The sequence below is a fragment of the Xyrauchen texanus genome, chromosome 22 (assembly GCF_025860055.1).
Source record: "Xyrauchen texanus isolate HMW12.3.18 chromosome 22, RBS_HiC_50CHRs, whole genome shotgun sequence".
Lineage (NCBI taxonomy): Eukaryota > Metazoa > Chordata > Actinopteri > Cypriniformes > Catostomidae > Xyrauchen > Xyrauchen texanus.
Window position 1 is genome coordinate 23,440,767 of NC_068297.1, and position 26,555 is coordinate 23,467,321.

Consider the following 26,555-nt stretch of genomic DNA (forward strand, 5'->3'; position numbering starts at 1 on the left):
AATTCCCTCTGAATCCCTCAACAGTGCAAATGAATGGGCATCTAATGTCAGATTGTCAGATTCATCAGCCAATAAGATTGATTTATTTGTTATTGGTGGGTCACAGTCAAAGTCTTCTAGATGACCTTGAGTGACGCAATCATGTTTTAAGTACTGTACGTAATTCGAAGAGCAAGAGATCAAGACAGAGATGGCTGTTATCACTGCCGTTATCGCCTATTGAGAAAGAGATCCCGATGGATCTATAAATGCGAGATGTTCAGCAAGACTGTGTGATCACCTAATTTATTAAACTGGGAAGGAGGGCTTATATTCACGTCAAGTAAACTGGTAAGTGCTTTTTGCATTGTTATGGCAACATTGAGTTTTCAAAGTGTAAATAAGGATGTCTTGAGTATTCAGTGAAATTTATTGAAAGCAACATTTAAATTTCAAATACTATCAGATAGTGTTTTAGGAATTATAGGCCTCCTTTGTAGATCCATATGAAAAATTATGATTTTTGAATGTCTGTTAGAGAGACGTATCTAACTCTTTCTGCAGATAAGATTAGGCTACCTTGAACATTCAGTGTCGTTTCAAGTGCATCTGTTGAGACAGATTTTTTCTTTGCAGCCGAGCGGTTTTGTTTCAGCGAACTGAGTAAAACCCACTGCCATTCCACTCACTTCTAAAGAGCATATGCTGTTGGAGATATGGCGCATTTAAGCAGCTTTTCTCTTCGTTTGCCCACCAGTGCAGACTACGCCCCTGGGCGATTCGACAGCCCTCTAAAAAGAGTATAAAATAGTAAGCACATTGACATTGAACGTCTTTTTAAAGACGCATATTTCTCAAGATGCCCTTCCTTCTTTTTGTTATTCCTGGATGCGGTCGTTACCTCTCCATTCTGACGGTCACAGGCACTGTCTCACGTGTCTGGGCAGAGATCACACAGAGGTAGAGTTTGTGGATAGCCACAAACTCTATCCAGGGATAGCCACTCTAGCCACCCGCGTCGCGCCTTCTACCCATGGGTAACGTAGACCACCTGTTCCCCAGCATGCTTGTCTGCTCCCGTCCGGTCCAGAGATGATACCGGCTTGCCTTACGGCTTGTCTCTTTCGGAGCCCCCGAGATGGATGAGAGTTTCGCCCCTGCATCGGAGAGCGTCTTGGTGGACTCCGCCGCTGATGACTCGACTGTGCTAGCACCTTCGCGTATGCCGGCCCCTTGCTGCTAGATGATTGGTTCCTGGGTTTGGGGTGCCACACACAGCCATGCCCCCCCATGGTTCCTTTCTTCCTGGAGGTGCACAATGAGCTGACAAATTTGTGGAGGGCACCTTTTACTGCATGAAAACGACTTCCTCGCTTGTCGCTCTCACTACCCTTGATGGCGGGGTGGTCCACGGGTACACAGAGCTCCCCCAGATGGATAAGGCGGTTGCAGTGCACCTGCAAAACGCAGCCACCTGGCGGGATCGTCCGGCACTCCCCTCCAAGGCCTGTAATGTTGATGTCGTCTCTGGCGACCAAGGCCTACAGTGCCGCTGGACAGGTTGCCTCCACCCAGCACGCCATGGCCCTCCTGCAAGTTCACCAGGCCAAGGCATTAAAAGATCTGCACCTGGGTAGTCCTGATCCTGATGTGCTGCAGGAACTGCTCTTGGCGACCGGCCTCGCCCTCCAGGCCACAAAGGTCACAGCATGTGCACTCTGACAGGCGATGGCCACCGTCGTGGTCCAGGAATGCCACCTGTGGTTGAATCTGGTCAAGATGCGGGACTTCGACAAGGCTCCCTTTCTCAATGCCCCCATCTCCCAGACAACCAGGCATATTAGTACAAGGTCCTCCTCTTCGGTCTGTCCCTGTCCCCTCGCATCTTCACGAAAGTTGTAGAGGCAGCTCTTGCCCTGTTAAGGGAAATGGGCATTCGCATACTCAACTACCTCAACGATTGGCACACTCTCGACAGTTGCTCTGTGCACAAGGTGACCTGGTGCTCAGGCACCTCAGCCATTTGGGGCTTCGGGTCAACTGGGAAAAGAGCAAGTTCTCCCCGGTTCAGAGCATCTCTTTTCTCGGCATGGAGTTAGTCTCGGTCTCAATGACAGCGCGCCTCACAAGTCAACGACACTTGCCTGGAGTTCAGTCCAGCAGATTCTCACGTCATCCTGAGATCTTGACCGGGCTATGTGCCAAAGGTTCCTACGACCCCTTTCAGGGATCAGGTAGTGAACCTGCAAGTGCTGCCTTAGCTTTACCCTGTCGGCGGACCCGCGTCTCCCTTGGGCAGAGTTCCCTCCTCCCCCCGAGTTCCTCCCAGTTGAGGCAGGACCTACAACCGCACCACCTCCATATGTGTCTGGTAAGCCCATGTGACATATTTTGCCACATGTTAACCTCCCCTGCTGGGCTAGATGTGGTCTCCACAGGGTCTTTCCCCCCTGAAAGAATAGGATAGGAAAAGAAAGCCTTCCTGATGCATGTTATAGCGTTAAATGGCCCCAGCCACATCTAACACACTATGGAGATAAAACATATATAGATAAAAGGCCGCGGCTGGCGTATGAGTGACAGAAGGGTAACGTCTTGGTTACTATTGTAACCTCTGTTCCCTGATTGAGGGAACAAGACGTTGTGTCCCTCTTGCCACAACTCTGCACTAGCCACTGAAATGGCCGGGATCTTACTGTAGGCTCCTCAGCTCAAAATCTGTCTGAACAGACGCACGCTTCCCTCCTTTTATACCCGTATGTCCGGGGGAGGGACATGCAATTTCTGTTCGCCAATTCTCATTGGCCTTTTCTCAAAGATTAGAGGTAAATGATGCTCTCAAGAGATACCCCTCGTGTCACTATTGACACAACGTCTCGTTCCCTCCATCAGGGAACAGAGGTTATGACAGTAACACGACGTTTTGTTATTAGTGGTATACATGAAACTGGTGTTGAGCAGGTAGAATTAAATGAAGCTGTCAGCTGAGGACATGTGTGGTGACTATTTCTCAAACTAGAGACTTGATGTACTTATCCTCTTGTTTAGTAGTAAATCTGGCCTTACACATCTCTTTCTGTCCTTAGAGCCAGTTGTCCTTTATCTTTGAAGACTATAGTGTACTGTACACTTTGTATGAAATCTGTATGCAATTGCAAGCATTGTATAGCCTTCGTTCTTCAAAACAATGATTGACTGATGAGTTTCTAGAGAAAGCTGTTTCTTTTTTGCCATTATTTACCTAAAATTGACCTTAAGACAAGCCAGTCTATTGCATACTGTGGCAACTCAAAAACAAACACAAAGACAAGTTAAGCTTCATTTAACGAACCAAATAGCTTTCAACTGTGTTTGATGTAATGGCAAGTGATTTCCTAGTACCAAATTAGCAATTTAAAAGATACATTTCATGAAACACAATGCACCAACAGAGGGTTGTCATACTATACTATCCTATCCTATACTATGCCATTAAACAGCCTATTATATGCTTTTCAGCTAAATTTAAAAGTTAAACAATTGCTCTATGAAACACAATTCACTAAACAACAAAAATGTGAAATGTATAAAAATATCAAACCATTCTTTTTTTGGTTAACATAAATTGCGGCTAATTGTTTCATAAATTGTATGAAATTACAACATGAAAAACTGGTCCTGACAGGGTATTTATGAAAAATACCCTTGTCCCGAGAACACAGTTCAACTTTTCATTTAAAATATGCCTTTATATAATTAACTTTTGCCTTAATGTATGTCAGTATTTTAAGTCAGTTTAATAGTGTTTGCTTGTTTACCCAAGACTTATAGCAAAAATATAATGATATTACAATTTTATTGTGTTCCAAGAATAATAGAGGACCTTTCATTAATATGTTAATATTGTGAAAGAATTGATCATATATGAATTTGATATGAGATGTCAGAATGTTGCAACCACTCTTGTTACATGTAACAGTGGTTGGGGGCAATTGTAACACTTTGAAAAAATTACAGTATGTTATCCCACTGTATTTCAAATAAGAGCACATCTTTTCAATATCAACAATATTAAAAATAATATAATTGCTTCAATGCTTTTAATATAGCTTTTGCACTATATACTAATTCTTTCAGCTGTCAGGAATACAATTTAAAAGAAATGTCTAAGTGGTACCTACAGTGCATTACAATAATTTGATATGGGTTAAATCATTTTTCCTAATCTATATCCTTTTTGACAAACATAAGTTAAACGTTTTAACTTAAGAATATATAGTCGTACTCTTTTCTGTTGTCCAATAAGAATATTTAAGACAAATATTTGAATTGATGCAGGCCCTGCTGTGACTCTACAGGCCCACACTCTGATGAGAACTTTTTTTTAATTCCTCCTCCACAATCATTTTATTAATATAGGTAAAATGGGACAGCTGGACATTTAAATGTGAGCCATTATGTGTGTTAAACAGATGCTGTTTTATAGCCAGTTACAGATGTTCCTATGACCTGTTTCATATGGATGAGGACATATCTTGTTTAACAAGATCAACATAGGAAACAAAAAAATTGTAACGATTACCACTTTATTTATTTCTTAGATACATATTTTCTTATGGTTAAAATGGCAACTTTTTCTTTCCAGTACTTTCTGCTGAATTAATAGTATGTCTTGTCTTCTAAATGTCTCACAGTTAATGTGAGGAACAGATTCAAGCATGATTTGTTGTACTTGCCTTTGTGTAAGCATTTGGCTCATTCCAAAAATCATCCCATCATGGAGTATAAGGACCTAATGTTATTGAACTGGTCCTAGCGTACAGATTTGATGAATTGACCATGTTCTTGTGTGCTTATCTTTTGATTGAATGAAAAGAATGAGATTGTCTGAGGAGAGAGGGGGAGAGGCTTCTTTGTGGATTAAACACAAAGACCAAAGCATCCTCGTCAGAAAATATTACATTTACCAAATGTCTTCATTGTGTCTGGGTTAGATTGCATTTAGTTTATAGCTGTTACATGATGAAATCCTTTCAAGTCCTCCTGGCAGAGGTGATGTTCATAAGGGAAGGTTGTGTAACCCCTTACATACTGTTTATCAAAAATCAAATAGTTTATTTTCTGTTTTGTGGAGTGAGCATAGCTATTAGTTGCTTTGCAGGGTTACTGTACTAAATTGTTTGACAAAATAGTTTGAAATGTAATGGAAAAAAGAGCATAAATAAGAAAGACAGTAAATCAAAACAGCATATTGCACAAGACAGTAGCAGTAGCAATCTGATTTGATTCCCCACAAGAAACACATGAATCTTGCTGACCTCAAGGGATGAGAAATTGACAGAGGTTTGCAGGTTTTAATGTCCCTCTCCTTCCATTAGCAGTGACGGATATCCCGTCACACTGGCTCTTTGGTGAGACTCTTACCTCACTCATACCCTATTTTCTTCTCATCCATAGCTGACTGGCCAAAGTTCAGTGGCTGTTCATTGGTTCTTGAAACAAACACAACATTCAGTGCACAGTTTTGTTACAAATCATAGGAAATAGTATGCAGACTACTCAGTGGTGTCTGAGCATGGGATAGAAATGTGGAGTGTGATATAAATGAAAATCTGAGCTGAGCCTAATCTTGGGTTAGATTAGTGTTTTCCATCTTGGCCTCATGAGATAAGTAGATAATTTGATGAGAAAAAAAGCAATACATTCACAATAGGAGGACACTGCTGTTATATCTCTTATTACAGTTGAGTGCATAAGTTTGCATCTCCCATACAGAATCTGCAATATGTTTATCATTTAAAATAAAAATGTAATTTGCATTAATAAAAATAAAATAAAATGCATTTCATTTTTTTATTCATTACTGCCCTGATGAAGCTATTTGACATAGCAGATATTAACATACATTGAATATTCCACAAGATAAGATGTTCATAAGTATACATACACTGTATAAAAAAAAATCCTGTTAAATTTACGGTAAAAAACTGGCAGCTGTGGTTACCAGAAATTCACTGTAATAAATATGGTAACCAGGTTTCAGGCTTTATGGGATGTAATTTTTATGACTGTATAATTTACGGTGCATTATCATTGTTTATATTATTAAATTATAAACTTGATATTAAACTTCTGATACTGTAAAAATCAGATTTTTACTTTATAATATATTGTTAATCACTGTAGTAATTACAGAGGGCATGATGACATGAAGTTCAATGTTATGTAATGCAATTAAATGAAATTTATATTCTGGGAACACCCAATTATTGTTTTTTTACTGTAATTTTAACAATAATTTACCGTAAAAAGTACACATACTCTCTTGTTTTGTTTTTTTAAAATAATTTTTTTATTAAAATACATTTTTTCCGTAAAACTACATGTATTGTCTTTTTAATGTATACAAATGTTGTACCATATATTTTAAGGTAACTACTACGTAAACAATTATGTTTTTTTTTACTGTAGAATTTTTACAGTCTTTTATCATTAAAATTATGGACATTTTTTACAGTGTACCCATGGTTATTTACTTCCTCGATGACCAGTGTCTGTTTTGTACTGTATATTTTGGGATAGCTATACTGCTGACTCCAGGTACTGCACGTTCTTTGGTTTCTTAGCATCCTTTGCACATATAAGTTCTTCCTAGTGGTGGCTATAAGATGATAACATCCAGCTTTTGACACTTGGAAAAACTGAGGGACTTAAACACAACTGTTACAAAAGATGCACACATAAATAAATGCTCAAGAATGCAACACATTAAGAACCAAGGTGTGTTGTTATTATTTTGTCTTGTAGGATATACAAGTATGTAACAGGTGTCTGTTACACTAAATGGCCAAAAGTTTGTGGTCATGTGTTCTTATTGAACATTTAATTTAAAAACCGTAGGTATTAGTCTCACTCTTTGCTGCATTTCCACTCTTCTGGAAAGGCTTTACACTTGATGATGACATATAGCTGCATGAATTTGCTCCCATTCAGACACAGGAGCAACGGTGAGGTCAGACACTGATGTTTGGTGATGGACCCTGGCTTGCAGTCACCATCCAATTCAGTTCAAAGGTGTTCAGTGGGGTGCTCTCATGATGATTTTCTCACCCTCCTGGCAGCCCACTTACAATGCAAGTGAATGTGTGCCAAAATTTTGAAGCTCCAAATTCCACATGAAGGTTGCATAAAAGTAATCCAAATGCACAAAGAACGTGAATCACCAACGCAGAAGGAGAAAATGAAAGTGAAGGAAAAAGGACTTAAATATTGATCTGTTTCTCACCCACACCTAATATATAGCATACACATATATATATATACACATCTGGGGTCGCATGAGGGTTAGTAGATGATGAGAGAATTTGTATTTTTGGGTGAGCTGTCCCTTTAAGTTCTTCCACACCAGACTCAGTAACTTATTTTGTTATGTTCTTGAACGTATAGGTCTTCATGTACCTCGGCTTGTGCACGGCTTTTATCTTACAATTGTATGAATTCTGAAAGGGGTAACAAAGGGAATGCAAACTTGTGCTTAACATTGAGGATGACCCTGGGCCAGTGTGAGACAGTTTCGGCCAGTTGATGGAACTGTCACTTGCCCAGTCGGGTCACTTATGCATTGCATTATGCCTTGCAAACTTAAACATTTGTTTATATAAAACTTGTCAATTTCTGTGGAAGGGAGAGTAAAAATTTTGGCAGGGAAAGTAAAAATCTAAACCGCTTGGTGAACAATACCAGCAGAAAATTCTTACTGTTCCTTTCTGTTGAATGTATGGATTTAGCAGTTAATCATGGAGATGTCAAATAATGTATTACATTCCAAGCCCATAACCACCATGGACATTGATCAGACATTGAGAGGGGCATGTCCCCCCAAATATTCAGAATATTGATCAATCAATATGTGTTTTATTATGTTTCTTAACCACATTGTTAATGTTGTTCACATTAAGGAGACATGTGACATCTTATTGACTTCCTCTAGCAGATTCTTACGGACATATCATGTCATGTCAACACACAGATAGTGATTGCGAATGTGCTGTTCAATGGTGCCAGTTGGCATGCTCTTGTGTTCTTTCCATGTTGCTTATGCTTCCACAACAAGAACTCTCCTTCAGCTGACCTTCTCATAGTCCAGATACTCATGGTTTCAAGGGAACGGTGTGTCATTGTCTTATTTATGGTGCATGTGAGTGTGTGCCCATGTGTGTTTGCGAGGCAACATCTTCCTGGCATCCCAGGAAGAACTACATTGTCCATCTTCCTCAATAGCATCCTAAATTGGACTCTGATGGACATAGACCAAGCGACAACTGCAAAGGGGGCTGACTAAATGCTATATGATGTAACGTCTTCCATGGCTGCCTCCCCTCTTCCATTTATTGTTGGCTTACAGCTGTCGGATACCTGGGCTTGATCTACATTGTCTCTTCTAACTAGCTTGGCAACAGTTGTTGAGGAACACAAACCATGGATGCCTTAGTGAGTCTCTTTTCAAAGATAACATTTATGTCCAATGTCCTCACCCCCACTGATATTTCAGTGTGCACTTTGATCCAAGGAGTCCTATAGTTCACCCAGAGCATTAACGTATTACTGGGATCCTCTCTGTTTATACAATTATTACCTCTGGTGATCCTCTAAAATATGATTAAACAATGACAGATGGCGTGTCCATCACTAGTACTGCCACTCTTCGGTTCTCAAATATCATTTGGGATATAACAAGCAGGTCATAAGATAGTTGAGATCATTGCAATCTCTTTTAGCCAATTAGTCCTTCAACACCCCCAGACATCTCTCCCTCCCACTCTTTACCTTTCTCTTTATGTTGAATGGTGTGTCTCTGAAATGTTCCTTGCCTTTTGTCTACTTCAGAAAAAAGGAGTGTTATTTATAGCAAAGTACAGAGGAGGAGAGTTCTTGGAGGGGTGTCTATTTCATGATAAATGAAATTCCTTGGCCATGCCCGCAACAATTGGACTGAGAGAGCCAGGCAGCTTAAAGATGAGAGTTTGCAGGCTGCAGCTGTCCAGCTTGTCATCCCTTGTCTTATAGCACCTCAGCCTTCACACATTTATCCCACAAACAAAGGTTACAAAGAGCGTAGATAGTTGATGTCGGCCACCTCAAAGACCTTTTGTCAAACGTGGTGACGGGAGCTGGAAAAGGAGTTACGTTTTTAGTTTCTTTGGTGTCTACTTTCTATTACAATCTGTCACAAGCAGGGATACCATTAAATTGGAAAATTAATGAAGTCTGGAAGCCATATTTCACTTGAATAAGCGGGAAGCAATGCTTTTTTTATTCTATTCCTTAAGAGTTTACTTGTTTGTCATGTTTGGCCCAGACTGATCGAACTGTAAATTCGGTGACACTAGATTGATGCTGAAATTGATCTGTGCTTACTGGAATTCAAATAATTGCCCCCATTGCCTGAAGCTGAACATATGACATCTGTGATCTCCAGTTTCTGTGTGAAATTTCCACAGGGTGGCAGCAAAAGTAAGTTGTATTTTTAGTTGTAAATTATGTAATACAGTCAACAGGAATTCATATTTTATTAACCCTACCTCATAACCCAAACCTCAGCTTTAAAGCTAACAGTCAGTGGAGTTAAATGTAATTTTAGAGCAAAAATGCAACCTCTGAATCACACTTAGCATTGTTTATGTGATCGCAAATACTTCTTGGTCTCCTTTGTATCAGAATCTATGTCTCGGATGTAGCGCAGTAGCTACCAGAGGGAAAGTGAACATATTTGATGCAAACATGGTTGATAATGGATGGTGCTTTTTTCAATTTCAGGGTACTCACAAAGAGGGTTGTAGGTCACAGTATCACCAAAGACACCGGGGACTTTGTTATGCCAAGTCTAACTCTCTGTTTGGTCACCCTGCTTATATTAGAATATAATCATACCCAGAAATAGTTCCTAGGAAGAAGACAGGTTTGCAATAATCCCTCCACTGTAAGGTAAGTAATAACCTGCAAGGTTAAAAAGATTTTAATCTTTTTAGCTCACTCGTAAGAAGATTTCAAATAGATTTGATTGTGGCATTTCAAATGCAGAAGGAGATTTGCAAAGTCAGAGGCGTGGGTTCAGAATACCATGATGGTTTCATAGATAATATCCAGACATCTCAGGATGAGTGCATATTACAATATTACAGTCCCTCTGGGGTTCCCATCATTTTCAGAGCTATAACAAAATATTAATTCTAATCTTTAGAAACCCCACAAGAAGATTTGTTACCAGAGCTGATTGCACTACATTCACTATATGTGAAAGAGCTATTTGATCTTTGACAATACTTTAGACTAATTTCTAGAACTTTTTATTGTTCAATGCAAGCGTCTTTATTCACCAGTGGCAATTTCTCAAGGCCAGCAAAGCCTTCAATGCTGGCGTAACATGCCTTAAATAAAGATCTTTTCATCCTTTCATTCTCAATCACCCTTTTGCCTATTTTCAATCGCTTTCAACTCCTAATTAATCTAAACTAAAAAATATATCCAATCAGAATTCATTCTTCGATGCTTACAAGCAAAGTGTGACAACTGTTTAACAAATCGCATGCCCGAAGCAGCGTGTGAGTCTGAGTTCCACCCCGTCAGGCCTTCAGAATGGCATGATCGTGCGATTGATTAATTAAACTGGAAAGGAGGACTGATTTTCACTTCAAGTAAATTAGTAAGTGCTTTTTGCATTGTTATAGCAACATCAGGAGTTTTCTAAGTGTAAATTATGCTGCTTAAGCATTCAGTGTCGGATCACGTTTTGTAAAGTAACCATGTACCCATATGAAACAATATGTATTGCAAGCAAAATTTAAATCACAAATATTATTGAGAGATTTTTCTTGGTATTAGACCTCCTTGGTTCTGGCTTTCGTTCAGGGACGTGTTTTTAAAATGTCAATTGGTATTATTAGTTGACTGCCACGTAATGTATGATGGGGATACGCCGTCTTATTCATTGTGAAACTGTGTTTTCTTAATGAATCGCACGGAAGACCAAGACTTAAATTGCACAGGCCGCAGCGGTTATCCATGCATAATCTGTTATCCTCTGTCAATTTGAATGTAATTACAATAAATTATCCATGGTTTTGGTGTGCTACTGTAATGTGGTATATATGGAAAGGTGGTGTTGCCCACTCTCTGTCAACCTGTGGTTGTCATGTAAAAATATCAGCCATATCACTGTGTCACTAATGAGCAATATCTGATTAAGGGGGCTGTAACCCAAGCGCTAAAAGTTTTTGAAATGAGAGGCCTACTCTGTCAAGAGGATATCTCCTTCTAAGGCATGCCTTGCTTTGACACGAACAGGGCAAGGTTATTCCTCAGGAGTACAGAACAAACTTGTAAAAGTTGAAAATAAATGCACACTCCTTACAAATGCACATTGCAAGCATGCCATTCCTCCTCATCTTCAGAGATTGTCGGCATCTTAGCAAGCCATTGTTTGAGAACTCAATGCCTGGCATGACAATTAGGAGGAATGTTTGTTGATAGTTACTCTGAAGTCCTTGGCTAGTAGTGCCACACAATTTTCCCTTAACATCAAAAATACCACTATAGAACAGTCATTTTAATCTAAATTAACATTGTGTGATGAATTACAGTTTTTTATGTGAGGTAAACATTTGCTTACATACATTTAGATGCACAAAAAACACTCATTTGCACAACTCTTTGCTGTATTATTTCACAAACTTATCTTTTAAGAGACATCAAGTGCCTCTAAAAGATAAGTTTTATCTTTGAGAAGGGCTATTCCTCTATGCAGGGGACTTCAGAACATCTGAACACACCTAACTCAATGAGGATCACTTTGATTTCAACAAAGCATGCAACATAAAATGCAAAATAAAGCTAGTTTGTCCAGAAGTCTTTACATCAGAGGGTCTTTTCTGAAATGAAACTACACAGACAAGTAGTCATGGTACACTCTAAGGGTGAACACACACCAACACATCATACATATCAAGAAAAGAGATTCACCCTTGTGAGGCACCAGTGAGGCACATTATCAAAAATGAAATGGTCTTTGCATAAGAAAACTCACACTGTAGCTCTGGAAATGCTAATGGGGAAGAACTTGGAAGTGAAAGAGAAGCCAGTTGAAAGTGAAATGCTTGTGGCTATTCTCCCTCTCTGATTTAAAAGGTCCAGCTTAGATTTGGCATGCTGAAAATGCTCATAGACTTGAAAGGCCATATTGGCTTTTTAATGATCTTATGTGGCTCCTAATTAATGATGGGCTTGTGGTCTGTCCTCCCACCAACATTGTTTAAGCAAGAACAGGATGTATTTAGTGGGGAGCGTGGTAATGAATTCGCCACCAGGTGTCACTAAGTCATCTGAAACATTAGTCTTTTCTGAAAGGTAGAGAGAGAGGTAGAGAGAGAGAGAGAGAGAGAGAGAGAGAGAGGTAGAGAGAGAGAGAGAGAGAGAGAGAGAGAGAGAGAGAGAGAGAAAGGTAAGAAGTAAAAGCGCCCATTTAATGAGAATCAGTTAAAAACAAACATTTCATTGAGATTATTTGATAAAACTAGCACAAACTGAACATGGCTAAGAAAACTAAATTGTCAACCTATGGTCAACTTTGAGATCACAATCTTTATTTCATGTCATTTGAATATTGGTATTGTCCATTTAATCTGGTCTCAAGACAAATTGTAATATAGTACAAGATAGTGAAATCATAAGAAATCATCGAGTTGGCTTGTACAAAAACATAAAACTTACATTCCCATTGGAAAAATACAAACAAGCAAACAATCCAACGAATGTTATTATGATTTTTCCTAACCCAAACCTAAACTTAAAGGTACACAGAAGTTTTTGCTAAATAAAATAGTTTTACACTAAGACATGAATAGCATTTTTTAGACATATGTTCTAAACTCACAATAAATGAAGACCAATTATATCTGAAAATCAATACAATCTGTTTAATTTTACATGGAGCGGGTCGCCCCCTCATAGCCCCTGCCATGTTATCTGCACATGACAACCTGTGTGAAGCCATTGACCAAGTTACTACCACTAATAATTACAAGAATAACAACATCATGTTTACTTTATATAATGCTTTCAGCTAATGCTCAAACATAAAAGTACAAGTAAACAAAACAAGCAAACTTAAAAAATAAAACAACAAACACAATATACTTACAAAGGAGCTTGAGTCAACAGTATAGTCCAGAGTGATGGTAAAGTATTGATAAACAGGAGTGTGATCCACCAGAAAGTCCGAACAGAATGAATGAAAGTGGAAAGATAAAATGTCCAAACAAGAAGTCCCTGCTGGATCTATCAAACAAACTGCTATTACCTGCAGCTCTCATGGTGCGGATCACTCAAACGCCAAGCGAGAGCACAAGGCGGTGTTCAGCCGATGCAGAGAATTTGCGAGCCACGACTGCACAGTCACAGTCTAGCACGCAACAATGGACAACAAATTGTTTTGGATTGGATACAATAATGTGCAAAATAGAGATGTGAGTATTATGAGAAGGATGAAAAGACAGACTAAAAGTAACAAAACTGAAGATAAACAAACATATTGAGTGTAAAGCAGCAGCATTTGGTAAAAAAAATTCCATTATCCAGGACTATGGGCATAGAGTCTAAAACCACAAGTCCTACTGGGACTGATGGGACAAGTAAGAGCCAGATAAAATCTTTAACTGTAAAGTCTAACCCTTTACCCAAACCCTAAACCTAATGATGATTTTAATAGGAAAATCACTGATGTGTAACATAGATTACTGGAACGAATATTCTTAAGCAGCAGTCACATTTACATTCGCAAGGTGAAATTCTGCGGGCAGAATACTCGGAATCTCAATAGAAATTCATGCTGTCATTAATTTCACGCGATGGACGTCCGGTTGTGAAGAATTTCCCTTGACAGATTTCACATGGAGTTTGAGTTTGGTGAACTTGGACAGGCAAATTTGCCAAATTGACCAATAGGAAGTTGCAGTTTGGCAGTGACCTCTGTGTGATAAGTAAGTGCTTTGTACACAGCTATGCTGAATATTCACAATGGACAAGGACATCATTTTAGCAGCAAGTTTCTTTTTAAATTCCCTCTCCCAGAGTACAACGTGCTGCATTAAAAAGAAGCTCCTTGGCAATTCGTTTTTTGCTTGTTTCACGCACGCTCATCATCTGTCACAAATCTTCGACCACTGAATTTAGCCTTGCAATTGTAAATATTAACTGCACCTTAAGTTTAACCATTCTATCCATCCATCCATCCTTCCATCATCCATCCATCCATCCATCCATTCATCCATCTATATCTTTTCTATTTGTCTATCTGCCGTTTTTGGAGGGGAGATTCACAGGGATTAACAAGGTAAATAAAAAATGGCGCATGTCAAAAATGTTGCAGACCCCTGCTGCTCATCATTGAATGGTGAAATGCATTTGCAATGTAAACATTCTAAAGTATAACGCTTTGGCTCATTTTTTTTAAACAGACTTAACGTTTTCTAAACTGTAAGTGCAATTGCCACAACTATTTTATGGGACAACTCCATTGCATGACCCACTTCAACAGTAGGTAAAGGTTTACTGGGAAAAGTCAATACATTACAGTTCTGTCTGTACACAGACAAAAAGATATGCACATTTGTATGTATACAGTAAATTTGTTAAATGTAAACAGAAAATGCAACACTCAATTATATGCAATATGTACATATATAACTAAGGGGTCCTTGGCCTGAAAAGGTTGAAGACCCCTAGTCAAACCCTTACACAATCCTTAAATCTTACCATGATTTTAATAGTAAAATAAATTTTGTGTACCATAGAAAAAAGAAAAGGATACAAGGGTTTGGAATGAGATATGGTAAACTTGCTAGGTTATTCACGTTCTGTCATTTGTTTTGCAAATTTTGCATCAGTCATTTGTATTGCATAAATAAATATGGATATATTTATAACTGAATAAATGATTTTTCCTTCCTTAAAATAAAGTGTTGGATAGGAGGCTAGCTATAGTTTGATGCCTGTATCCACCTATTTCCTGAACTTGGAAGTGTTTTCCACGATTCATAATGGACGGCTGTTTCCGTTTTGCAGTCTCCAGTGTTTTCACTTGTATTGCCATGTGTTCTTAGAGGATAATGTGATGATAAGCATATGGAATTTGTAAAGATTGTAAAAACAAGAATGTGGCTCCATAGTGCTGATACTTTAGACACGATGACCATTTTTTGATAGTTCCTCACTCATCAAAGTTTAAGGAGTAGGTGAACAATATAAAGATATGAACTGAAATTGTTTACGTTGGTATCATTACATACTTTGAGTTGTAATGACAGCCAACAATTCCAAAAATTGAGCGTGAACTCATTTTTACGCTTATGTTTGTTGTTGTTGTCCATACTCTTATGGAGATCGGAACCAGAAAACAGTCCAGGAGCAATTCGAATCATCATGGCGACGCCCAGGGTTTAGTTAGGAAAACTGTGGATTGTATCGATTTGAAATTCTATTTGTTGATTGGTTGGTCACTATGGGAATAAAAGCAGAACCTTTTTGTGCAAGCCACATCATACTATATCATACGATTTCCCCGTTTTATACAATTGATTATATCATTATGTTACGAATCGACACAAAATAGGTACTTTTTGATATTATAACAAATAAAATGGAGAGATTTCTTTTTAAATTGTTATGTAGCAAATATAAGACATAGCAAATGGAAAACAGGCCTACCATCTATTTGACCACTTTTAGCCATATCAAATGTAACATCATGTTTTCTGGATAACTGCTAACATCTGCCGGTGAATGGGTTTGAAGTTGTAGAAGACACTCTGCAGATTCCTTGGCATGTGTGAGGTGACAGACCCATCTGTCCTCAGAGGGATGTTTCACTTACCCATTTACCCCGAACACACTTCTGCTCCACGGTCCTGATTCTCCCCTTGGTTGCCATTCGGCCTGCAGTGCCATTTCCAGTAATAGGGCTTCAAGCATGATCAACTCCAAGCCTTCTCATCGGAGGGGCAAATGGACAAAACTTGTTTTGGCAAAAGGTGTTCTATCTCTCATCGGGGCACATTTCCCCCTCTTTTTCCTCAATATCTCTCTTTCCTGTCCTTCCTTAACTCCTTTTCCTCTGGCATGCGGTGGTGCTCTGCACTTGGCTGCTCATGGCAAGCCAGTTGGTACATGAGCAAGGCAGTATCATCCCACCAGCAGCTCTCCTAACAGCCCCCCAGCTGGGAGAGAACAGAACCCCATAAAAGTAGCAGAAAGATGTATTAAAGGTAGTAAATATACACATTCAGCCCAGTGAGCTGTGAAAGTTGTGAATTGGTTTTTAAAGCTTTGTTAAGACCAGAAAGCACAGATGTTAAAAACAGGTTCAGATGTAGCGACAGATGGTATTTGATTATGAAGCAGACTGTTCGTGTAATGCAGTGATGCTGCTTCAGCCCAACTGCAAGGAGAATGCCTACTTGGAGCTGATGCAGGAAGCCCCAGAGATTCTTCCTCCAAAAGGAGGAGTAACGCGTTGACAACCTCTTAAATATTGAAAAAGAACCCTGTCAAAATTAGCTTGGCACTTTTCACCATGTCTGTCCAGTGTTGCCTGGGTTCAGCTGATGAGTTCTGGATCCAGACAGATGTAGCTGCATCTGAAGTTGCATGTGAAGCCAGAAGGAATTATGAGATCATTGTCTCCTTGCAAGAAGGTAAGGTCACACATGCCTGTTAGTCTGAGTTTTAAATAACCAAATCAAAGTACCCTCATCTGGCAGAGTTCAGCCATGTCCATTGCCTACACTAGAGCATATGAGACCCCGACATTAGTGTTCATTCGTTCAAGCTTAAAATATTTTTTTTTATTCTTTCCCATTTTAATATAATTTGCCAGTTAATTAATCTTTATCCACACAAATATTGAATCTAAAGTTGAATCTAATCTAAAGAATCTAATATTTAATATGGTATGTGTAACCTTACAAAATTGTTTCTAAGGTGATAAAAAAATCAATCTATTACAAGGATAAGTCTGTGAGAATATTGAACCAAACCTTTATCCTCTAATAACAACCAATTAATAACAGCGATCACGCTTTTCTCTTTTCTGAGAGAACATCACGGTAGTGACATTATTCTTGTGTTATCTCTTTAGGGAGGAGAGAGAAGAGGGAATGGTGGTAAAATTTTCAACAATGAATGGGCCAACACAAACACAGCTGTTTTATTGTTGTGCTGTTAAGATGTGCTTTTCAAAGGCGTGATGATGAAATCAAACAGAAGGGGAGCGGCGAGCGGCTCCACTCGTCATTATGGTGCACGGAGGGTGGGGGAGCTGACCCCACCTCCTGTTCAACGGAGCTGCTGGAGCAGTCCAGGCCTGCTAAAGTGCCTCTTTGTATCAGCCTATAAATTACAGCAGCGTCCGCCCTGCACGAGCCACATTAGCTTGCGTGCTGCTCTTTTCTCCCACACGCACCTTTTTCCACTTCCTTTCTTTACAATTAAGATCGGACGATGATGCGCATATTTGAAGCATTTTTTTAATCTCTCCTTCAGACCTCTAATATTAAGCCTGTGGAAAATGGCACCGTTTAAGTCTTTTCTCAAAGATAACTTAATTGAGAAACAACTGCAATGAAATCTGATGAAATGAACACACACCAGGCCAGTGGGCCTATTAAGCCTGTGACAAGGAATAAGGAAACATACAAATAACAGGGTTGATTATGAATTTGATTTGCATAGGGAAAAAGGCCTACATGCATATGATTTTTCAAAAATATAGATAGAACACCAATGAGAATTTCTCTTCCTTCATTTTTTGGGCTCCTCTTTTATATCTATATAACACACTGCTCTTAATGATAACAAAGGGCAAAAGGAAACACCTGATCTAGGACTTTATGTTTTTATTTTGCACAAGCTTGCATATATACTGCACATACATTCAGTTCTGAGGAGATGGAAGGCACACGAGGCACTTTGACTACTGTATTGTGTAGGTGGTAAAAAGCAAAGGTAAAAGTCTGATTAAATGATTAGGAAAAAAAAATAAAATAATTCACCTTCCAAACAAAATAGAATAAAAGTTTTGTTGAGCAATATTTTCTTTCCTTTTTTTCATCAAGCATCTGACTACAGTTTCTGAAATTACAATGGCTACCAAGACATAAGTGTCTCTTTATGTCTCTAGAGAGTTAAGGAGCTTATGAGGGCATTATGTTGTCTCGTTCTGCCAAATAGTATTACAGTACATCCCCAGAAATACCACAATTGTACACAATCACCAAATAAATTATGATAAATTAAACCAATAAATTATGAAAATTCGGCATGACAAATTGACAACAAAATCCACAATGCTAACCCGTTAACAATGTATGTGAACAGATCAATTAAGTCATGAGTATCCATCAAAACGTATCAAAGAAAATTGTAACAGTATCAGCTGAAATTACCATACTATAATCAAAGAATTCTCTCATACAAAAAAGCATAACAATGCTATTTACATCATATTGCTAAATCATAGAAAGGCAGTGTTTTTTATTTTCTGTTCATATTTACATATATGTCTAGTGAAGTCATGTTTAAAACCCTTCAGGGAGCACACACCTCATAAATATAGCATCAAATCTACAAAGAGTCAAGAATCTTGTACAACACATTGCATTCAGTACAAATAATTGTCCCCCTCCCAGAAATATAATCATATACAAAGTGTCTTTCTTTCTCTTTGTAACATGTCTTTTTTTGTTATAAAAAACAGTCCCAAACAGTGTTTGGCAATAAATTCAGATTTTTACAGATTTGTGATCACCACATAACATTTTTTATTTCATGAAAACAACTAAAAAGTTTCTCCAAATATGTAGAAGGTAAAAGCCCAATAGTGCAGCACAAGTGAGATGAAAGTGTACTGTATACCCAAACAAGAATCAAGGTTATTCAGAGACTTGGCATTCTTTTTGAAACTCAAGTGTCCCGAACAATTGACCTTAATGGAGTGCGAAATGTACACATCATCTACATTTATGATTTTAGACTAAAACAACGCAACACATCAAATGACCATGTGAAACGATGCAAACAAATTCTTCTAATTTCTATTCTCAAATTAATGTAGGCTGATCGTGAACACCTTTGATGGGCAACCCTGAAGTGGTGGTGGTGAGATGAAGGGGTGTAAAAATATTAACAACCAAACTTCACCACTCAAAACACTTAAAACATCGTAACACTTCTAGAGGTACAACAGCAATAACATGAATAAAGAGTTGAGATGTTGAACGTATTCTGCCTCTGGTTTCCTTCAAAATTGCAGTACAGTGATAAACACAAATAAAATAAACTTTTAAAAAGGAAACAATTGATAAAATAACAAAAATCAGAAACGGGGAGCTAAAACTAAAGTTCTATCATGCATGTGTTCACAAACTTGCTGTGAACACGCACATGCACAAGCACAAGCACACACAGACACGCTGATGTCTGTCAATATCTTATGCGGACATATTTTCTCTGAGCTACTTTAAATGGTTTAAATTATATCCGATTTTTAGGGAACTTTAATGTCATTCTTAAAAAACACATTGTTTCTTCAAAAAGGCTGTCAAAGGTCTCTGTATGTAGATAATTACCAAGAACATACAGCTGAGGTTATTTATTTATTTTATATCTAGAAAATATATCTTGCTATTTCAATTTGTGATATATTTTCTTTTGTGTTTTATATTTTACTTCAACACATATGAGTCAAATGACTGTATTTCTATTACATTTTAGGTTATCAAATCTTTTGGAAAAAAAATTGCACAGTCAATTATCATATTTATTAAGTGTGTAAAGTACACAATGCCTGATTGTATAGAGATTTACACCGCAACAACTGAATATGTAAAGGAGAACATACGTTAGCACAGCCTTGCAAGAGACTTGAGAATTGAAAAGGGCCAAAACGCTTCCTTTTTAACTCCTAACTTTGTTTTGTTTTTTCACCTTTACAATGCATAGTGAATAGAGTGGCGTTTTGTGCGTTGTCCGCGGGCTGTGGATGATGCCAGCCCTGGCGACAGAATGACAGCACCTCATGCTCTTTTGTGCCCATTAATCTAGAAGTCAGCAGGTTTTTTAAGGCATTGTGCTGACAATAATTGCCGGCCTGCGTTTTAATTCATCAGCTGGATTTGCCAATGCAAACGGCACAGGCTTCCAGAGTATATCACATGTCCAGTCCTTGCCCTCTATTGCTGTCTCTTATTTATGAACTAGGGATGGATGCACAAAGAGTCTGAAGGCTGTCTTTCTTTTTGTGGACTCTAAGCATAAACTGTTATTTGGCAGACTAATTGTTTCTGGGACATGTAACTAGGTACATTACATAGATTCCATAGCAGGCTTAACTACTATAATTAGATTCCCTTTACTGAGGATTTTTTTCAAAAGCATGTGGAGACAACTACAAATCAAAGAACTAAATATGATACATATACATGTACAATTTAAATCAACAAATAAAGTCATGACATTTTCTCTACTGATAAACTGTACACTGTCATAGCTTAATTGGATGATTGTAAATATTAAGCAAATCTGAACATTTCTAACAAATAAACTTTGAACAATCCTGTAAGTAGAAAGTTGTTTTTTTTTATTAAAATCTTTGCTAATGCTCAAATTGTTCTCAGTCAAAATGGCTATTGTGTAAACCAAACTTTAGATAGTATCCCAGATTTACAGTCCAATTATAGAGGTGTTCCCAGCAAGTAGGTGGACAAAATCAACAACAACATTTCTCTTGTCTTGACACCCTAGAGCACACGTTTGACTGAGTGAATGTTTGTGAATTAGAGTGTATATATGAGAGGGATGTTTATTTTGGTATGTGTTTGTGTGTGTGTGATTATATGAGCAGTTGTGACAGTGTGCTTTTTATGAGAAAGAATGGTTTCTCAGTGGGAAGGCGTCCATCTTTTTTGTGCCGAACTGGCTTGCCCCAGTATGAAATGGCCATGTTGCTTAGTTACAGGAGAGGCTGCTCCATCAAGGAAAAAACCTACGAGTAGGCCTCCCTCCCCAGAGCCAGTGCTATCAATGTGGACACAAAACACAAGAACATTGGACCCTTGCCAGCATAGAAGAACAGCTAAACCAAAAAACAGTTAATGCTGTTCCTTTCAAGAATAACATATATATATATATATATATATATATATGAATTTCCCACATAAAAAATGTATATCCCTCTTTATTATCATTATTATTATTCTTTTTTTGTCCAAAGAATAAAATATTTTATGTAGCATTGCCATGAGAAACAAGAATACCATATGTCATTTTTTTGTATTGTCCTTTCTTCCTTTTTTTTGTTGTTGAAGCAAGCATTAATAACATTAATGGTAATAATTATATTAATCATAAATAATAATTACAGCTATACAAGCTACAAATGCAAGTCTTATTCAGCAAAAGTAAAACCATCACACATTGCAAACATCCTTGGATAAAACAAAACCCTCAACAAAATGACCAATAAAAGAGAGAAATTTAGGGTGTCAGTTCCATTTGTTAACCATCATGTGGTAAACATAGTAATGCCCATTTTAAAGGCAGGAAAAAGGGGGAAGGGATTTAATACAGTCAAAACAATCAAGAATTTTATATACTTTCTCAAAAAGAAGCACAAAAAAATTAACAGCTAAGTCGTTCAAAAGTAGCTGGGACTTAAAAATAGGAATGCTACCTCTTACTTCGTAAAGATTCAGGAAAAGAAGGGATGTAGATACTGGTAAGCAAATTAAATCTCTACTCATGCAGAAGCTCCTGCAGACAATTGGGAGATTTGAAAATGTCTGGGACCTCACTGTCCAGCTTGCAGATGACCTTGTAAATGGCCTTCTTCCAGGAAGGATCAACATCTTTGCCTGCCACAATGGCATTGAAAAACTCCCGTAACGTGATCTGTGCCACTTCCAGGAATCGCTCCGGAACCTGCTGATACACAAGGAGACAATGATAATAATAAACATATTATATTTCAATGCCAAGTCTTTATTTAAGAAAAGAAAGGAAAAAGAAAAGAAAAGAACAGAAAAGAAAAATAAGGGCTGGCACTGAGGCTCAAACAAGACAGGGGAATAAGGCACTCCAAGAGCCTGAAGCCCTACTGGCAGAATACATGTAGGGGAGTATCGGGCTGCCAAGTCTGGGGGGACACACTGAAAAGCCTTAAACATCATCACTACACTAATTCCTCTTTGTTTCAGTTGCAGAAACTAGTGCCATTCTAGTGGTGCTGACCTGAATACCCATCATAGAGTGGAAGTAAAACGTATATCAATTGTCTTGGGAGACTTGCATTGACCTGTTTAAAAAAATGCTACTTTTATGGTTACTTGCATGGTTACAGTAAAAAAGGTGAAAAAACAAGACATTTCTGTTTGCATTGAAATGAGTCAGGCCACCCATCGCACAACACCACCTCTCATTGAATAGTGTTTTAGGATTTTAAAACCTGGCAAAATTCACAGGTAACCAAGAGGAACTCATTGGGTTAAACATTACCTGAGCTGTTCCTCTTTTATAGACTACTTCCTAGAAGGAACGAAACATCATTTGTTGACTTCCCCTTGTTTGACACAAGATTGTTAGCAACGTCTCATAAAATGCCTTTTCTCTTATTATGCTTCCACTTCTACATAGGGAAGAATTTGCTTCTGGTACTGACAGTGGCTAATATAATTCTAAATTCTACTTTGCTGCTTAACAGATTCTGTAACAATCACATGGTTTCACCATCTGAAATATAAGTTAAAAACCAAAGTCAGAGTGACTTTCTTACTTAACAGAGAATGCATTGGCTTGCCCATGTGCCTTGTTCATAGCAAATCTTATAAGTGCTCTGGGACAAGGTCTGTACCTCTAACCCCTGAATGCCCGCAAAGCAATCAGGTAGTTAAGAGTGCAGTTTTGAGGAGATGCTCTCTACAATCAGAACACATTCTCTCCAGCATTGTTTTGTGAAAGAGTGCCAAGACCGGGGGCATACTGTAGATGAGCCGTGTGATCTCTTTAGCACCAATGACAGTCCCTCTCTGCTAATAATATTGAGATGATTAGCCAAGCAAAAACTAAGTAACCTCCCTTAGAGCTAGACAAGACACTTCCCAGAGATGGTAGCTTATTGTGCCACACTCACTCACTAACACCCACACAGTCAAACACAGATGGGGAAGTAGGCCTGCATACTAGCAGAAACAGACACAAAAACCACAAATGTTCTGTAGGGGGACAAATACGAAAATTTCTTCCTCTTGAAAATTTCTTCCTCTTGAAAATTTCACATTCAAATGTTACCATAGCACTAAGAGTCATACAGCAAATTGGATTCCCAAAAGCACAACTCATCCGGCCTTTCTGAGACTTTCTAATGCTAGAGCTTGCACATACAGTATAAGCATTTTTACTAGTCGACTAGCCACCCAAGGTATATGGTATATGTGCGGTTGCACTCTCATCACCCAGTGGAACAAGTGCAACTAAAATCATGTTATCCAAGAGTAGTCCGCTTAGACCCAACACATCGTCGACTAGTGGCAGAACTAACTGACTTAATGGCTTGTCAACTTATCTGTACAACCTGTAGTTAACACAAGCTTACATAACAGTGACTTGCAGCAAAAGTTACATTTTCTCAAGTTTTGGTCATGTGATGGAGTGTCACTTTCACAAATCCTTGCTTTTTTCCTCCACGTCCTTGCGATACATCATCCCCTTTGAAATCAATGGATCTTGTTCTCTGACACAGCATAAACTCTAGTGTGTAGGTGCTTTAACTTGTTTTTACTTTGATTGCTTCTAACACCATACATTATTTATCCTACCCTGCAAGGTTAAAGTACTGTAGCTGGTTTTATCAATGCAGCCCTCTCACGTGGATTGGGATCAGCGAATAGTTTGGCGTCAGTACTATCAATCAGACTCTGACTGCTCCTCAAAGGCCCTGCAAGGTGTGCAGTTGTCTGGACAAAGAATCTTGTCCATTTGACCCACACCATACCAGCTCCCTTTTTTCCATTAAGTGTGTTAAATATATTGTCATCAAAGGCATAGCCTTGTCTGGAAAGCTTTGACCGGTGTGTATGCTTAAGATGTTTTACACTGCTGCCACAATCACCAGTGCCTGACTTCTGGTTGTGATGCAGCATTAAATTATAGTGTGGCTATAAATACAGAACTTATAAATGGTGGTTAAACTAGATGTTATGATTCACCAGAGTGTAGCTAATGACTTGATTAGCTAAACCTCCCTTTTATGCTGTGCTCAAACTCTGTCTGTCTCAAACGGGTGACATTTTTGTACAGTGCAGTACAGTAATTTCTCCCCTCCTCCACTCCTTCTCCTGGGGCAAGATCATAGGGAGGGAGGGGGAAGAGAAGAGGAGATAAAAAAAAAATCCTGCCCAAGTGCTTTTGGCCAGAGCTCTGTCTCCTTCTCCTTCTCCCTCCCCGAGGGGCACAGCCTTCAGGGGTCATTTGTTTGATTATGCTGACTGTCCCCAGCCTCGGCAGTACACAATAAAGGCCTGACATAGCAGCCTGCTTGCCTTCTGTGTCCTGCAGATACTCATCATGAGTGTCAGGACATACCAAGGTTAGTGGTCACTGGGACGGCGCTCATAGGCGAAGGGCTTGCCAAATGCACTTGGCTGATGAATGAATGTCACATGGAATGGAGGGGGTGAGAAAGAAAAAGAGAAGAGAGGGAGGGGAGATTACAAAGGTTATAGATACCCAACCTCTCCCAACACCCCAACACTCAACATACACTTTCCCCCATTTTTTTTTACCATTTTTAAGTCTCCTGCCCACTTCTACAATGGCCAGCAGCTCTCTGGAAAACAACTGAATAATGTTGAAAGTGGAAAGAAGGAAACAAAGCAAGAAGGGTACCTTTCTCAGTTTAGGTGTGCACACCTGTTTATTGCTAATATGAAGATTTTATAGCTAGATATCATTTCGAATTTTTGGCTGAGATACAATCAAGGATGAAAGCTAATTTTCAAGAATGCGGGGACCAAATGCTTATATTGATCAAATCCCAATCTGAATATTGGGAAGGATGCGTTCCTCTCAAGATCTATAATAGTTTGTAACCCAGGACATTTTCAAGTCAAAATTTGCTTCCTTTGCATTGTCAATTACTTTAACATAGGGTAATGCCCAGGAGTGCAGCATTGCTAAGAATATTCCTGTGAGGAATTTCTCCAACAAATAGTTTTTTTTTAACCATAAAAGGGCAGTAAAATGCTGACTGGGGAAGAAGACAATGTCAAGGAGAAAAGGGTATTGGTATTTTGGATCCTCTTGACTGCTTGCCTTGGAAAGAGAGAGATGGAAAGAGAGAGAGATGGATAGAGAGAGAGAGAGAGAGAGAGAGAGAGACTGAGAGAGGAAAAGAGAGAGAGGGTGAGGGAGAGTTATTCTTGTCACAAACCCTTTTGTCTGCATCTGCTGACTGCTTGCCCATAGCCAGCAGCATGCTTTAACTGTTTTGTCACCTTCTCGCCTCACATGGATCAGCTGTTGTTCTTTTGTTACGGCTATTGTGTAGGCTAAGCCTCTAAGGCCGCTCTGCTGTGCGGTAAACACAGCTGAATTGCACGGCAGACAATTCCACATCAATATTTCATATGCCTTCTTTAGGACTCCTGATTCAGTCAGGTTGAGGGAAAAATATCGAGAGAATGGTTTAAATGGTTCGCAGTGCCCTCTGAGAAAATTATAACTAATAAAGGAAACACTACACGTATTGGTGACTGCTGTGTTTTGTGTTTGCTGTTACACATCGTTTCGGTTCTTGGCTCTGAATGATGTGAAAGTGCGAAAGTGTAAGTGATTGCTTAATTACTTCCAGCAGTTCCAAGTTCCGACCATCACTTTGTGATCTGTGTTAATGTGTAAAATGAATATCATAATGTTAATGCAACAATGTAAATGACTAAAGAGACAATTCGGTCATAATTTACTCACCCCATTTTGTTCCAAACTCTTTACAAACTTTCTTTCTTTTATGGAACACAAAGTGAAATGTAAGGCTCATTTTAAGGTAGTATGTGATGACAACATTTTATTTTTGGGTGTATCCCCTTAAAGGGGACATATTATGCAATTTTTTTTACATAATTGTGTGTCCCCAGTGTGTGTAGACAACCACAAAATATGGTAAAAGACCATCCCGCGTTTCTATCCTTATCCCATCAATAAAACAGTGTCTCCGAATGAGCCATTCATGCAGCCCCTTATGATGTCAAAAGGGGAAAGGTACCGCCCACGAAGAGATCCACCGGAGTAGCTTAGATCTGCCCTTAGTAAAACCAGAGCGAGCATCGCAAAGTCCGCCATATTTATCTCCTCGCTAGAGTCGCTTGTGCTAACTCGGACTACTTCATCAACCATGGTCAACACAAGGCTGGATTTGCTTCAAAGCTAAGGATCAAGGATGGATCGACAAAAACTCTCCGTGACCCAACTTCAGATTTGCAAGTCATACGTTTCGTACT

The 26,555-nt window shown here is 38.8% G+C and overlaps 1 protein-coding gene across 4 annotated transcripts in view; it reads right to left on the reverse strand.

Annotated features, from left to right (window-relative positions):
* Positions 1-17,892: 17,892 nt before the first annotated feature.
* LOC127662490 (prospero homeobox protein 1-like) overlaps positions 17,893-26,555 on the reverse strand; it is a 38,256-nt gene continuing 29,593 nt past the window's right edge. For all 4 annotated transcript variants that reach the window (XM_052153682.1, XM_052153680.1, XM_052153681.1 and 1 more), the window contains exon 5: positions 17,893-21,984. In XM_052153682.1, the coding sequence (XP_052009642.1) occupies positions 21,799-21,984 (186 nt within the window). In that variant the 3' untranslated portion in view covers positions 17,893-21,798. The remainder of the gene's footprint in view (positions 21,985-26,555) is intronic.